The sequence below is a fragment of the Lolium rigidum genome, chromosome 6 (genome assembly GCF_022539505.1).
Source record: "Lolium rigidum isolate FL_2022 chromosome 6, APGP_CSIRO_Lrig_0.1, whole genome shotgun sequence".
NCBI classification, from domain to species: domain Eukaryota; kingdom Viridiplantae; phylum Streptophyta; class Magnoliopsida; order Poales; family Poaceae; genus Lolium; species Lolium rigidum.
The window spans coordinates 85,160,789-85,173,575 of record NC_061513.1 but is presented as its reverse complement, the minus strand read 5'-3'; the positions used below and the strand labels follow the sequence as shown (position 1 = coordinate 85,173,575).

At 46.8% G+C, this 12,787-nt stretch overlaps 3 protein-coding genes across 5 annotated transcripts in view; 2 read left to right on the top strand and 1 right to left on the bottom strand.

The window, feature by feature from the left end:
- LOC124658841 (disease resistance RPP13-like protein 4) overlaps positions 1-2,670 on the top strand; it is a 4,149-nt gene extending 1,479 nt beyond the window's left edge. Inside the window, exons 1-3 of one of the 3 annotated variants that reach the window (XR_006989361.1) lie at positions 24-1,950; positions 2,221-2,298; positions 2,566-2,670. Coding sequence is in view for 2 of the 3 variants with exons in the window: in XM_047196845.1 (XP_047052801.1) it covers positions 46-1,932 (1,887 nt within the window). In the remaining variant the exon portion in view is untranslated. Of the gene's footprint in view, positions 1-23; positions 1,951-2,220 lie in introns of those variants that run through there. The other 2 variants (XM_047196847.1, XM_047196845.1) reach the window with 2 other exon arrangements.
- Positions 2,473-3,961, bottom strand: LOC124658842 (probable disease resistance protein At5g45440). The gene has a single exon (XM_047196848.1). It carries the CDS (start codon positions 3,787-3,789, stop codon positions 2,575-2,577), a length of 1,215 nt encoding a protein of 404 aa, XP_047052804.1. The 5' UTR covers positions 3,790-3,961; the 3' UTR covers positions 2,473-2,574.
- Positions 2,723-6,422, top strand: LOC124658840. The gene is made up of 3 exons (XM_047196844.1): positions 2,723-2,835; positions 2,919-4,547; positions 4,669-6,422. Exons 2-3 carry the CDS (start codon positions 4,104-4,106, stop codon positions 6,325-6,327), a joined length of 2,103 nt encoding a protein of 700 aa, XP_047052800.1. The 5' UTR covers positions 2,723-2,835; positions 2,919-4,103; the 3' UTR covers positions 6,328-6,422.
- The last annotated feature ends 6,365 nt before the right edge of the window (positions 6,423-12,787 follow it).

Sequence of the window (12,787 nt, the reverse complement as noted above, 5' to 3'; positions counted from 1 at the left end):
AATGTCAGTTTCTCTTCAGAGTTTCAGGTCATTGAGTAAAGTAAGATGTCACAAGAAAGGACATCAGAGGAAGTTGTGTCTCCCTTTCTTATGCAACTATCGAAAGCTAGAGTTCTTTCGTTGACACTGGGTGAGGATAGTTTGCATGCAGAGATCGAACTTCTGTTTAAAAATATCGAGAGAGAGACTCTTGACATGGAGGATATACTAAAGCGAGTTTCCAAATGGGAAAGTGATATTATCAATGACTTTGGAGGAATAGCACGACATTTAGAAGACATCATAGAAGAAGATAGCCAGCAGCAATTTGTACTTTCGAAGCTTCAGATTGTGAACACTGAAATGTCCTACCTAAAAGATCGCATGAAATTTCCTCTCCATGTTCCTTTGGTCAAGCCAGCAGCTCCTGCAGTGTTATCACCATCTTTACCATTTAAATTTTTGTCTGCAAACGCTTCAGAGCAATGGAAAAAATTGGAGATCGAGAGGAAAATCCTTGAGAGCTCCGCGTTATCTGACTTGCAGCTCAGCTATTATAATCTTGATCTTCAGCTGAAGCTGTGCTTGTTATGCTTTTCTATATTCCCAGAAAATTCCATTATTAGCAAGAGGGCCATGATCTATTGGTGGATTGGTGAAGGGTTAGTAGAAGCCACAAGAAGTCAGACAGCCGAAGATACTGGGAAGGACTGCTTCCAGCGGTTGATCAATGCAGAGATGATTGAACTTGTATGTCATAAACGTAACTGTAGTGTGAACCAATGTAAGTTGCACCCTTGGATTCGGCGTATGTTGATTACTGTTGCAAGACAAGAACGATTTTTTGAATTCGATTCCGATGGAAATGCAACATGGGACTTTTCAGGTACTCACCGTGCTTGCCTTGCTGGAGAACATATTCGGGTAATAGAAACGGCATCACCCAGAAATCAGTCCAATCCCGATCACCTTCTCACAATATTTAATGTGAGCGAACAATACCTCCAGTTCGAGAAGAATTGGTTCTTTGAGTTGAGGAAAATCGAAGTTCTCCATCTAGGTCGGTGGAATAACTTGTACCGACACCATATTGAGGTTGACAGCACTGAATATTTTGATGGACTGCAGTCATCCAAACAATTGAAATATCTTTGTCTGCGGGGTATCTCCCGTATTACTGAGCTTCCTTCTTCAATTGGTGCTCTCCCAAATCTCAGGATCTTGGATCTTCATGCTTGTCATAACCTTGAGAGACTGAGTGAGAGCATCACGTCTCTTCAGATGCTGACCCACCTTGACGTTTCAGAATGCTACCTGCTGGAGGGTATGCCAAGGGGCATTGGTTTGCTTACTGAACTCCAAGTGCTGAAAGGGTTTGTCATTGGTGGATCTACAGGCAATTACAATTGTCGGGTAGCGGAGCTGGTCAGGCTGGACAAACTGAAGAAGCTAAGCATATATATTGGAAGTAAAGTTGTAGTGACAGAAGACGAACTGAATGAAGTTGCAAACATTAAAGCTCTTCGTGTGCTGACCATTACATGGGCTGTGTTGCTATCAAAGAAAGGAGTGAGCCAACAAGATTCTGCAGCAACAGCATTGTTAACTTCACTATCCCTTCCTCCCCATCTCGAAAAGCTAGACTTACGTTGCTTCCCTGGTGAGAACATGCCGGTTTGGTTGAGTCCGAGTAGGCTGTTGAGACTGCAGAGGCTCTACTTCACAGGAGGAATGCTACAGACTTTTGGAGAAAAGAGCATGTCCGAGCTGTGGAACATTGAGATATTGCGTTTGAAATTCTTGAATTACCTAGTGTTAGAATGGACCCAGGTGCACGAGATGTTTCCGAACCTTACTTTCCTGGAGGTCTTCAGATGTACCAATATAAAATCTTTCCCTTGTGACAAGGATGGAGTGTGGATGAACTGTGACACCCATGAAACAATAGAGTAGAACAGAAAACCAAATCAAGTGAGTTCTCATTATTACTTCTGTAGTAAGTCAATTTCGCTCTCAGTGTTACAAACAAAATACAAATATAAAAGAGAGGAAAAAGAGATGCACGAAGCCAGGGTGTTCATTTGTTCTCTTTACTGCACAAGTTATACATCATATCAGCCAAACAGTATATATTTGAGCATTGTCAAACAACCGTTTTATTCCATCTGTGGCCTATGGCTGTCGTATGACAGCAAGTAGAAATTCATCCATTTTCACTGATATTCCGAACCATCTTTTCAGGCTTTTCATGCCGGGAGAGAAGCAAGTTTTTCCGGAAAACAAGTTTGAGCAGTCCCTACTGAAGTTCCGCAAGTTATAGTCAGTCTCTCTCGCACATGCTATTTCACGCCGTCATGCAAAAGTTTGTTACCCGCTTCCAGCAAAATTTTATTGGCCTTTTTTACTCTAAATTTCTCAAAAAATGTATTTTTGACTTGAATGTTTGTCACAATATATTTTTGAAGGTCGTAAAGGTCTGACGCTGCAGTTAACTTCTTCATAAGAAATCATGTCATAATTTTCATGTGACAATCCATAAACCCATATACAGATATTATATAGTAGTATCATTTTTGTCCATTACAGATATGTTGCCTACTTCACAATTCCACCACTCAAGCTAAGTTCCTGGCTAGAAGTTGATGCTGGTGATGACAGTCTATCTGCAAAGATGTCTGCCATCGCCTTGGCCATTGACGGTAGCCCACTGCAGGTCTCAAGAATTTCCTCTTTCATGTTGTTAATAGTGGTGAGATCGATCGCCCGTCTTTCCTTGGGCAGTGCCGGTCTGGCCTTGGATAGTGCATCCATGAAGATTGCCCATGAGCTCTCTCTGTCGGCCAAGGGCTGCACACGGTATACATTGCTCTTCCCCACCATCATCTCTGCTGCCTGCTCCAGCCGGCTGGTAACGACCACCACTCCGCCTCTCTCTTTAGGCAAGCTGAGAGCAAGGCAATTCGACTGCTGGTCGCTTCCTGGCAAGGCATTATGGGGGCCCACAACGTCAGCATACCAGCCATCGATTTTCCAGACATCATCAAATACTATGAGGTATCGTTTCCCCTTGAGCTTCTCATGGACAGCTGATTCCAGGTCTCCTAGACTAGTACCACCACCATCAATTGACAATACGATCTCCTCTTCGAGGCCGAGAGCCATAAGTATGCTCTGCAAGACTTCCTTGCGCACGTCCTTCGCGGCGCAAGCAGTGCGTGAAAGGCACACCCAGATTCTGGGGAAGTAGCGTCCCCTAGCCTGTTGGCTGTTGAACACGAGCTGCGCTAGTGCAGTCTTTCCGATGCCACCCATGCCAACGATGCCGACACCGGTAAGTCGTCCTGGGCTGCAGTTCCTGAACGCCTTCTGCTCTAGCTCCGACAACTGTTGGTCGAACCCATGGATCATGCTCTGCTCAGGCCAAGAAGTAGTCCAACGGCTGAACCCGGTGGTGCTGCTGTCCTCCTGCAAGGCTGCGGCATCACCGTTGGGATCGTGCTGTACGCACTGCAGGACTCTGCGTTTCGCGGCAACCACCCTTTTCTTCACCTTGTTGGAGTTCCAGGCTTTGGACAGGGAGAAGCAGCTGGAGGTATTTGTCTGGTCGATGAGCATGCGGCACTGGGACAGCAGATTATTGAGTTCGTACATGCACTCTCGGAGCTCATCGGCGTTGCTGGAAGAAATGGTCGCCTTCTCCAACTCAGCCCTCATGTCGCAAAAATAGGTGCTGAAAGGGAGCTCCGAGGCTCCCTCCTCTGCCAGGCCATCAATGAACTTTCTAACCAGAAACTGCACTACCACAGCCATCGATTCCTTCGGCCTTTCTAACCAGAAATTGCTTTGAGTAGGTAGTTTGATGGACGAATTTCAGTAGTTGCTGGATTCAGGATAATGCATAAAGGGGAGGAGCTAACTGAACCACTAGTCACTGCACACATTTAGTGCAAGAGAGTGACGGCCCTTGACTTTAGTGCAAACTTTGGCGTCTGGTTTCTTCATTGTTAGGCGATATTCCAGACGCGTAAAGGCCCCCATCTTAATAATCAAGAATAAGGCATGACGCGTGAGGTTGACCCCATGGAAGACCACAAGTCAAGTCTTCTCATGAGGACTAGGATATTATGATTCTACAGAAGTGTGAGCCACCGGAGTGGAGGGCAGAGATGGAGGGAAACGGCATGAACACACACTCTATGGGAGGCCTACTGGCTGTGTGGAACGAGTGGGAAATCCGCGTGCTTGTGCTCACCAGCCTCGCGCTGCAGGTGTTCCTTCTATTCTCCGCCGGCATCCGGAAGCGCAACGTCTCCGCCTTACTCGGGGTGCTCCTCTGGCTGGCCTACCTGCTGGCAGACTCCATCGCCATCTACGCCCTTGGGTACCTATCCCAGACGCACATGTCCAAAGGCGCCAGTGACCCACAGTTCTTCAACCGCAACCACAGAATCCAAGTATTCTGGGCGCCATTCCTCCTCCTTCACCTTGGTGGCCAGGACACCATCACTGCATTCTCCATCGAAGACAATGAACTCTGGAAGCGTCACCTGCTCAGCCTGCTGTCGCAGGTATATATACTTACTTAGTTACTTGCTTGAATCTTGTGCACTGCGGAGTACGTACCGGCCACTTAACAAACTTGAAATAACAATGTTCTGTTTTTTCTTGCGTTCTACTCGCTATTACCAGGTTGCGCTTGCTGTGTACGTCTTCTCCAAGTCACGCCCTGGTGCCGATACCCTATACCCGGCCGTGTTCATGTTCTTGAGTGGCATTCTTAAGTACGGCGAGAGGACATGGGCGCTAAAGTGCGCGAGCATGGACAACTTGCGGAGCAGCATGGTCACAACGCCAGACCCAGGCCCCAACTACGCCAAGTTCATGGAGGAGTACCGCTTCACACGTGAGGCAGGGCTCCAAGCAGAGATTGTCATTGAACCGGAGCGGAGAACTGGAGTCACCACTGCGGCCATTGCAGAGGAGACCGTGCCTTACGCCACGGTGATCACCGAGGCGCTCTGCTTCTTTGTGACCTTTAAGCGCCTATTTGTGAACCTCATCCTCAGTTTCCAAGACCGTACCGGGAGCCAGGCCACGTTTCTGCGGCTGACGCCAGAACAGGCATACAAGATCATCGAGATCGAGCTGTCTCTCATGTATGACACCCTGCATTCCAAGGCAGCCGTGATACACACCTGGTATGGCCGCCTGTTCCGCTGTTTCACGCTCGTCTCGACAACAACAGCATGTGTCCTCTTCAATGTTCTGCACAAGGGTCCCGGGGGCATCGATGTCACCATCACCAATCTTTTATTTGGAGGAGCGCTTTGCTTAGAGCTTTCTGCTATTGGTATGATGCTTGTATCTTACTGGACATACGCTGCTCTGGAAGGTTCCATCTGCCATTCGCTAAGCCATCTGATACTCCGGTGCTTAAAGTATTTCCGGCCAGAAAGCAGGGCGAGGTGGTCTAATTCGATGGCGCAACACAATCTCATCAGCTTTTGCCTCCAGGACAGACCAACATTGGTCACCAAGATTCTGAAGCTGCTCGGGCTCAAAGGACACTGGGACAGTTGGCTGTACATCTGGCACATAGACGTGTCATCCGAGCTGAAAACCTTGGTGTTCAGGGAGCTGAAAGATAAGGCGGTCAGCATCGTCGACACCGAGAGTTACCGCAAGTTCAGCAACCACAGGGGCCAGTGGGCACTCCAGTGCAAGGGCTACTACAAGGAGCTGGGCTGGAGCGTCGAGGTGGAGTTCGACGAGAGCATTCTTCTTTGGCACATCGCCACGGACCTCTGCCTCTACTCCGACGACAGCAGCGATGACGCCAAGCTCTCTGAGTATGTCAGCATCAGCAGAGCTGTGTCAAATTACATGCTTTTCCTGCTCGTGGCCCGCCCGTTCATGCTGACAGCCGGCATCGGACAGATCAGGTTCGGAGATACCTGTGCGGAGGCCAAGAACTTCTTCGCAAGGGAGATGACTCCACCGGACGAGCGTTCCGCGGCAATGATGGTCCTCGAGGTGAACGCGGAGATCGCACCGAGGGACGTGAAGGGGGACAGGAGCAAGTCCGTGCTGTTCGATGCGTGCCGGCTGGCCAAGTCGCTGCTGGAGCTGCAGCCCGGCAAGAGGTGGCGGCTTATTCGCGTGGTGTGGGTGGAGATGCTATGCTACGCCGCGAGCAATTGCCGTAGCAACTTCCACGCCAAACAGCTGAGCAACGGCGGTGAGCTGCTCACCATCGTCTGGTTCTTGATGACGCATCTGGGGATGGGCGAGCAGTACAGGATAGAGTCTGGACATGCAAGAGCTAAACTAATTGTTGAGAAGAACTGAGATTGTACTGTCGCCAAGCGGTGGTGTGCTTGGTAATCTGTACTGTCAAAATTCTACAATTTTTTCTCTGGTTAGCTTCTAGAAATAGTATCCTCACTAAGTGTTGTATGGTGATCCGAAATCTATTTACCTGTTATACTATGGAAGGAGTCCTAACAGACTATGGCATACCAAACGTGCTAGACGTAGCACATTACAACTCTATTTCGTGTCCGCCAAGAAAGAGAGTTGTTTGCCCCTATATATAGTCCAAGGTAGTCATAGAATAGATGAGAGAAAGATACACCATATTGATAGCACATAGAGGGTCTGTCCTCTCGTGTATTGTACTACTCCTCCAATTATAGTGAGAGCGCCGCCGTGCGTTTCGTGGTTTTTCCCGTTTGGGTTTTCCACGTAAAAATATGTGTTCTTGTTCTTCGTTTGATATACTTTTATTTGCGCGGTTTTGTAACAAGTGGTATCAGAGCCTCGGGCTTCAAGTTCGACCCGCTGCCCTAGGAGACTTCTCCTTTGTGCTTCTAGGGCAGCATCGCACCGCGTTTGTTTGGATCAACCGTTGCAGCGTTACGGCGTGAAGAAGCTTCCGGTTTGTGAGATTCAATCTTTGAGATCTGGCATAGTTTGTGTCGGCGTTGTGAGCACCGTCTTTGGAGATCTATCCACCGACGGGATTTGTGCTGAGTGATTTATCGCGCGTTTCCGTCATGCGCTGTTCTGCCGTGTCTGATGGCAATTCTTCTTTGCTGTTCTGCCGACCAACCGAAGCACATGCGCCTTACTAGATCGATGTTCGATCGATCAAGAAAGAACAAGGCGTTCTTGTCTGCACTTTCTTCCCACGTTCCGATCTGTTTCATGCTGCCGTGTTGGAGTCTGTTTCTGGCATGGATTAGCGAGGAGAAATCAATCTGCGGCAGTACTACTTCCCGTCCGTCCAGCCAAAGCAACTACAGCAACACGTCCAGATCGATCAACGCATCACCCGATCAAGTTCCCGAGCGAGGTATCAAAAGGCCATCTGCTAGTTCACGTGAAGTTGATATGCTACTTCTTCACGTGAAAACAATTTGGAACAGGACTGCAGTTCAGATTTGTTTTTGGTCTTTTGACTTTCCGTGCTGCTTCGTCCAGCCCAAGAGACTACCAGGTGCTATCTTTTCTAGTTTTTGCTCTGCAGTTTGGTTCTACAAAGAATTTTTCTATGGCTTGTACTACTTTGTGATCGCAGTTTTATCGACTCATGGATATCATGAAGCACGATGTTCACCTGTTGTATTATGACACAAGGTTTTCCTATGGTAAGTCGAGATGCGAGCGTTGTTGGCGCAAGCCAATTATGAGGATGCATTGGATAGTTTTGGAATTGGACTGACGAGGAGAAATTAAAGGATTCCCGTGCCACCTATGTTCGATGTCTTGCCGCTGGTATGATCATCGTTTTTGATACTTTTCAGTTCAAGGTGGAGTTCGGTGAATTGTAGCCTGCCAGGAGATATTATGGATGCAAATTTCAGATATTATGTTGCTGCGATTATATGAAGAACACAATTCAATTATAGAGAAAAAAAAATGGAGGAGGTAATCTTTATGCCTGTTGGTAGCCAGCATTATACTCTTTGCTCTCCGAGTTTTTGCTGTTATGCATGTGAAGGTTTTGCTTTGTTACTTAAGTTCGCGATGAGGATTATTTGAGGTGCAAGAAGGAGATTGTTTTCTGCTAGATACTACAACATTTAGTGCAATTCTGTTGTCTTTGCTCTTTCAAGAGGGGTCTATTGCAGAGTTGAAGCTCCATTGCATGTTGAGGTTCCTTTATCAGACTGTTGTTCTACAGAGACAGTTTTGACCATGTCATGAATTTTTCATTAACCTTTAAGTCGGCAGTTTTTGGTGTACGTGATGTCCTTCGTACCAGATGCTCTTGCATGAGTATGTTTGCCGAGGTTTGTGCTTTCAGTTTTGTTGCACATTCAGATTCCATGAGATGAGTTCTTCACAATGTTATGTGCACGAAGATGTTGCACTATGAGCTATGCGCTTGTTCAAGCACCACAGGAGATATGATGACTTATGTCATTTGATGGTTGAGCAGTTTCAGTTTTGGGAGGTCGAGTGGCACAGACTCAGACTTTAATTGGATCTTATGGGAGACCCAAGTTCGTTCGTCTGCTTTGTTGACAGCTGTGTTGTTTTTGGACGACCTACAATTTGATTTGCTCAAGGTAACTTCATGAGAAGTTTATTAGTCCTATGGACGTTTAAAGGCACAAGGTTTACTTGTGATGACTTTAGTTGAGGAGTTGAACTTTATCTATGACTGTTGCAAGGGATTTCGGCTCAAGGTGGAGTTTGTTGTATGATGATCCGAAATCTATTTACCTGTTGTACTATGGAAGGAGTCCTAACAGACTATGACATACCAAACGTGCTAGACGTAGCACATTACAACTCTATTTCGTGTCCGCCAAGAAAGAGAGTTGTTTGCCCCTATATATAGTCCAAGGTAGTCATAGAATAGATGAGAGAAAGATACACCATATTGATAGCACATAGAGGGTCTGTCCTCTCGTGTATTGTACTACTCCTCCAATTATAGTGAGAGCGCCGCCGTGCGTTTCGTGGTTTTTCCCGTTTGGGTTTTCCACGTAAAAATCTGTGTTCTTGTTCTTCGTTTGATCTACTTTTATTTGCGCGGTTTTGTAACACTAAGGATAATCTAGTGAACAGACGGTGGTCTGGAGATGAGACTTGTAGATTTTATTGCGTAAAGAGACAGCAAAAAAAAGACAGTTAATCATCTTTTCTTTTACTCTGCTGGTTGTTGCTAGGTATGTTTGGGATGTAGTAGCTTGCACTTTTGATTTAAGAAACTGCCCGTTAATATAGATGAGCTCTGTGAGTGGACTATGAATTTTAAAGTTAGCAACACAAAAAGGCTGATGGCAGTTGGTGTTGCTTCCATTTTGTGGACTTTGTGGAATACTAGAAATGGGGCATGTTTTAGAAATTTTTCCCCAGTGGATCCTGTTAGCATTATATCACAGATTCCGCGCTATATTCATTTCTGGGCTGGTTTGCAGAGGACAAAGCTTCGAGATAAGCAGAAGTCAGGGGCCAAGAGAATACTAGCAGTTGCAAATGAAATCTTCCATTGGAGCGAAGGCTAGGCTTTTGGAGTAAAGAGGCTGGAGAAGTGAGAACGATCTTTTTCGCTTAGTTCTGTTCCCGTTTCTTGGTGATGTGGTGAAAACAGGGGTTTGCTTTGTGTTTTATAAACTGCTAAGAGATGTTTCCTTAGGATGCGTTCCTGGAGTGTAGATGTGTTTTCTTCAGTTTGGTAGCTGGTTGGAGGTTTTACGTTTTATCCCCAGTTGGAGTGTGTGGCAGTGTGGGGTGTTATGAACACCAGCGTGTAAAACTCTCAGACTTTGCTGCGTGTGCGGTTTTCTTTACGAAAGCTGGGGGTTCGGAAAAAAAAAAGTTAGGTAACATGATCACTTTGGTTTGAACTTTGAATGCGATGGCAATGTTATGTATACGGTGTAGCACGGTTCCATATACTACAACTGAACATAGCAATGTGCCCATATACACAGGAGGCACAAGATATGAACTGGAAAAATCACTACAGGAATGGCTCGCTGCGCCGACGGCCGTGGCGTACGCCGACGGCCAAATGTCGGGGCCGTCGGCGCACGTCCGGTCCATGGCAGCAGCCCACCGAGCCCCTCGGCGTATGAAAACCCTCGGCGTAGAGAGCTACGCCGACGGCCACCCTCGGCGTATGCCGGGCCGTCGGCGCACCACGGGCATGTGCTCCGGTCCCGCTCCAGCAGGGACGGCTCGGTCACGGCGTCAGTGAGGCGCCGAGGGCCACCCTCGGCATAGGGCATCACCCACCTATGCCGACGGCCACCCTCGGCATACTTTTTTTTCTTTTTTTCTTCTCTCTCATTTACTTTATATTATGTTTGTTTTATTTATGTACTAGTATGAATTATGTAAAAATAGTTACTTTTTTAAAGGAAAAAATGGTAGATGGCTCATGTAGATCCCACGAATGACGCTCTTCGTAGACGGGTCGACGGGAGCCGTAGGCCCAACATCTCGCTATCGATGTACATATGGCCTAAAAAAGAAAAAAAGTCCATTGCTAACCCTAACTCAAACCCTAACCCTAACCCTAGGGGTAGATTTGCGGGGTCCCCGCCCTAGGGTTTCCCTAGATACAAACCACCGGAGCGTCCGAATCGGTGGAAACTCCTGCTACGGCTCATCCGGGGCCTATTTCATTCCAAACCTATGGTTTCCATGTGCATATGTCCTAAACAAAGCAAAGCAAAAAAAAAATCCATTGGTAAACCCTCGCACGGAAAAAGCTATAGGGGTAGATCTACGGGGTCCCCGCCCTAGGGTTTTTCAAGATACGGACCATCGGATCGTCGTAATCGTCTGGAAAACTTGCATATGCCCATAACATATGTGTACAAGTGTGATGTAAGGTTTGGCTAACCTTGGATGTACCCGTTGTTGACGATTTCCGCATACATGGGCTAACACTTGGTAAAATCCAAGATCTGTATGTGGAAACTCCCGCCACGGCTCAAATGGAGCCTATTTTATGGTAAAGTATGCCCAACCTATGGTTTCCATGTACATATGTCCTAAATAAACCAAAACAAGTAAAAAATTACATTGGTAAACTCTCGCACGGAGAAAGCTATAGGGGTAGATCCAGGGGTCCCCGCTCTAGGGTTTCCCAAGATACGAGATCACCGGAGCGTCGAATTGTTGGAAAACTTGCATCTGCCCTAACATATATGTACAAGTGTGATGTAAGGTTTGGCTAACCTTGCATGTACCCGGTGTTGACGATTTCCGCATACATGGGCTAGCACTTGGTAAAATCCAGGATCTGTATGTGGAAACTCCCGCCACGGCTCAAACAGAGCCTATTTTATGGTAAAGTACGCCCAACATATGGTTTCCATGTACATATGTCCTAAACAAACCAAAGCAAGTAAAAAGTCCATTGGTAAACCCTCACACGGAGAAAGCTACAGGGGTAGATCTGCGGGGTCCCCGCCCTAGGGTTTTTCAAGATACGGACCATCGGAGCGTCGGAATCGCTTGGAAAACTTGCATATGCCCATAACATATGTGTACAAGTGTGATGTAAGGTTTGGCTAACCTTGGATGTACCCGTTGTTGACGATTTCCGCATAATGGGCTAACACTTGGTAAAATCCAGGATCTGTATGTGGAAACTCCCGCCACGGCTCAAATGGAGCCTATTTTATGGTAAAGTATGCCCAAACTATGGTTTCCATGTACATATGTCCTAAATAAACCAAAACAAGTAAAAAATTACATTGGTAAACTCTCGCACGGAGAAAGCTATAGGTGTAGATCTCGGGGTCCCCGCCCTAGGGTTTCCCAAGATACGAGATCACCTGAGCGATCGTAATTGTTGGAAAACTTGCATCCGCCCTAACATATATGTACAAGTGTTATGTAAGGTTTGGCTAACCTTGCATGTACCCGGCGTTGACGATTTCCGCATACATGGGCTAGCACTTGGTAAAATCCGAGATCCGTATGTGTGAAACTCCGCCACGGCTCAAACAGAGCCTATTTTATGGTAAAGTATGCCCAGCCCTATGGTTTCCATGTACATATGTCCTAAACAAACCAAAGTAAGTAAAAAGTCCATTGGTAAACCCTCACATGGAGAAAGCTACGGGGTAGATCTGCGGGGTCCCCGCCCTAGGGTTTTTCAAGATACGTGACCATCTGGAGCATCGGAATCGCTGGAAAACTTGCATATGTCCATAACATATGTGTATAAGTGTGATGTAAGGTTTGGCTAACCTTGGATGTACCCGTTATTGACGATTTCCACATACATGGGCTAACACTTGGTAAAATCCAGGATCTGTATGTGGAAACTCCCGCCACGGCTCAAATGGAGCCTATTTTATGGTAAAGTATGCCCAAACTATGGTTTCCATGTACATATGTCCTAAATAAACCAAAACAAGTAAAAAATTACATTGGTAAACTCTCGCACGGAGAAAGCTATAGGGGTAGATCTGCGGGGTCCCCGCCCTAGGGTTTCCCAAGATACAGATCACCTGAGCGTCGAATTGTTGGAAAACTTGCATCTGCCCCTAACATATATGTACAAGTGTGGTGTAAGGTTTGGCTAACCTTGCATGTACCCGCGTTGACGATTTCCGCATACATGGGCTAGCACTTAGTAAAATCTCGGAACCGTATGTGGAAACTCCCGCCACGGCCCGTTTCACCACATAGTTTGCTCGGAACGAGGCCATATTTGGCACGTGCGTGGGCCTTAGGATGGGAAGCAAGGCCCCGGTCGCGGATTTCCAATCCGAACCACGAGCGACGGGTTTTCCATTTTCGAGGTGCCTGAAGGGCTTTTTTGTGAAGGAGC

Excerpts from the sequence above, each read along its gene's own strand:
- LOC124658840 (XM_047196844.1), top strand. The coding sequence starts at position 4,104 with ATGATTCTACAGAAGTGTGAGCCACCGGAGTGGAGGGCAGAGATGGAG. Across the intron at positions 4,548-4,668 it reads TGCTCAGCCTGCTGTCGCAG|GTTGCGCTTGCTGTGTACGT; the intron begins GTATATATACTT and ends CGCTATTACCAG.
- LOC124658842 (XM_047196848.1), bottom strand. The coding sequence starts at position 3,789 with ATGGCTGTGGTAGTGCAGTTTCTGGTTAGAAAGTTCATTGATGGCCTG.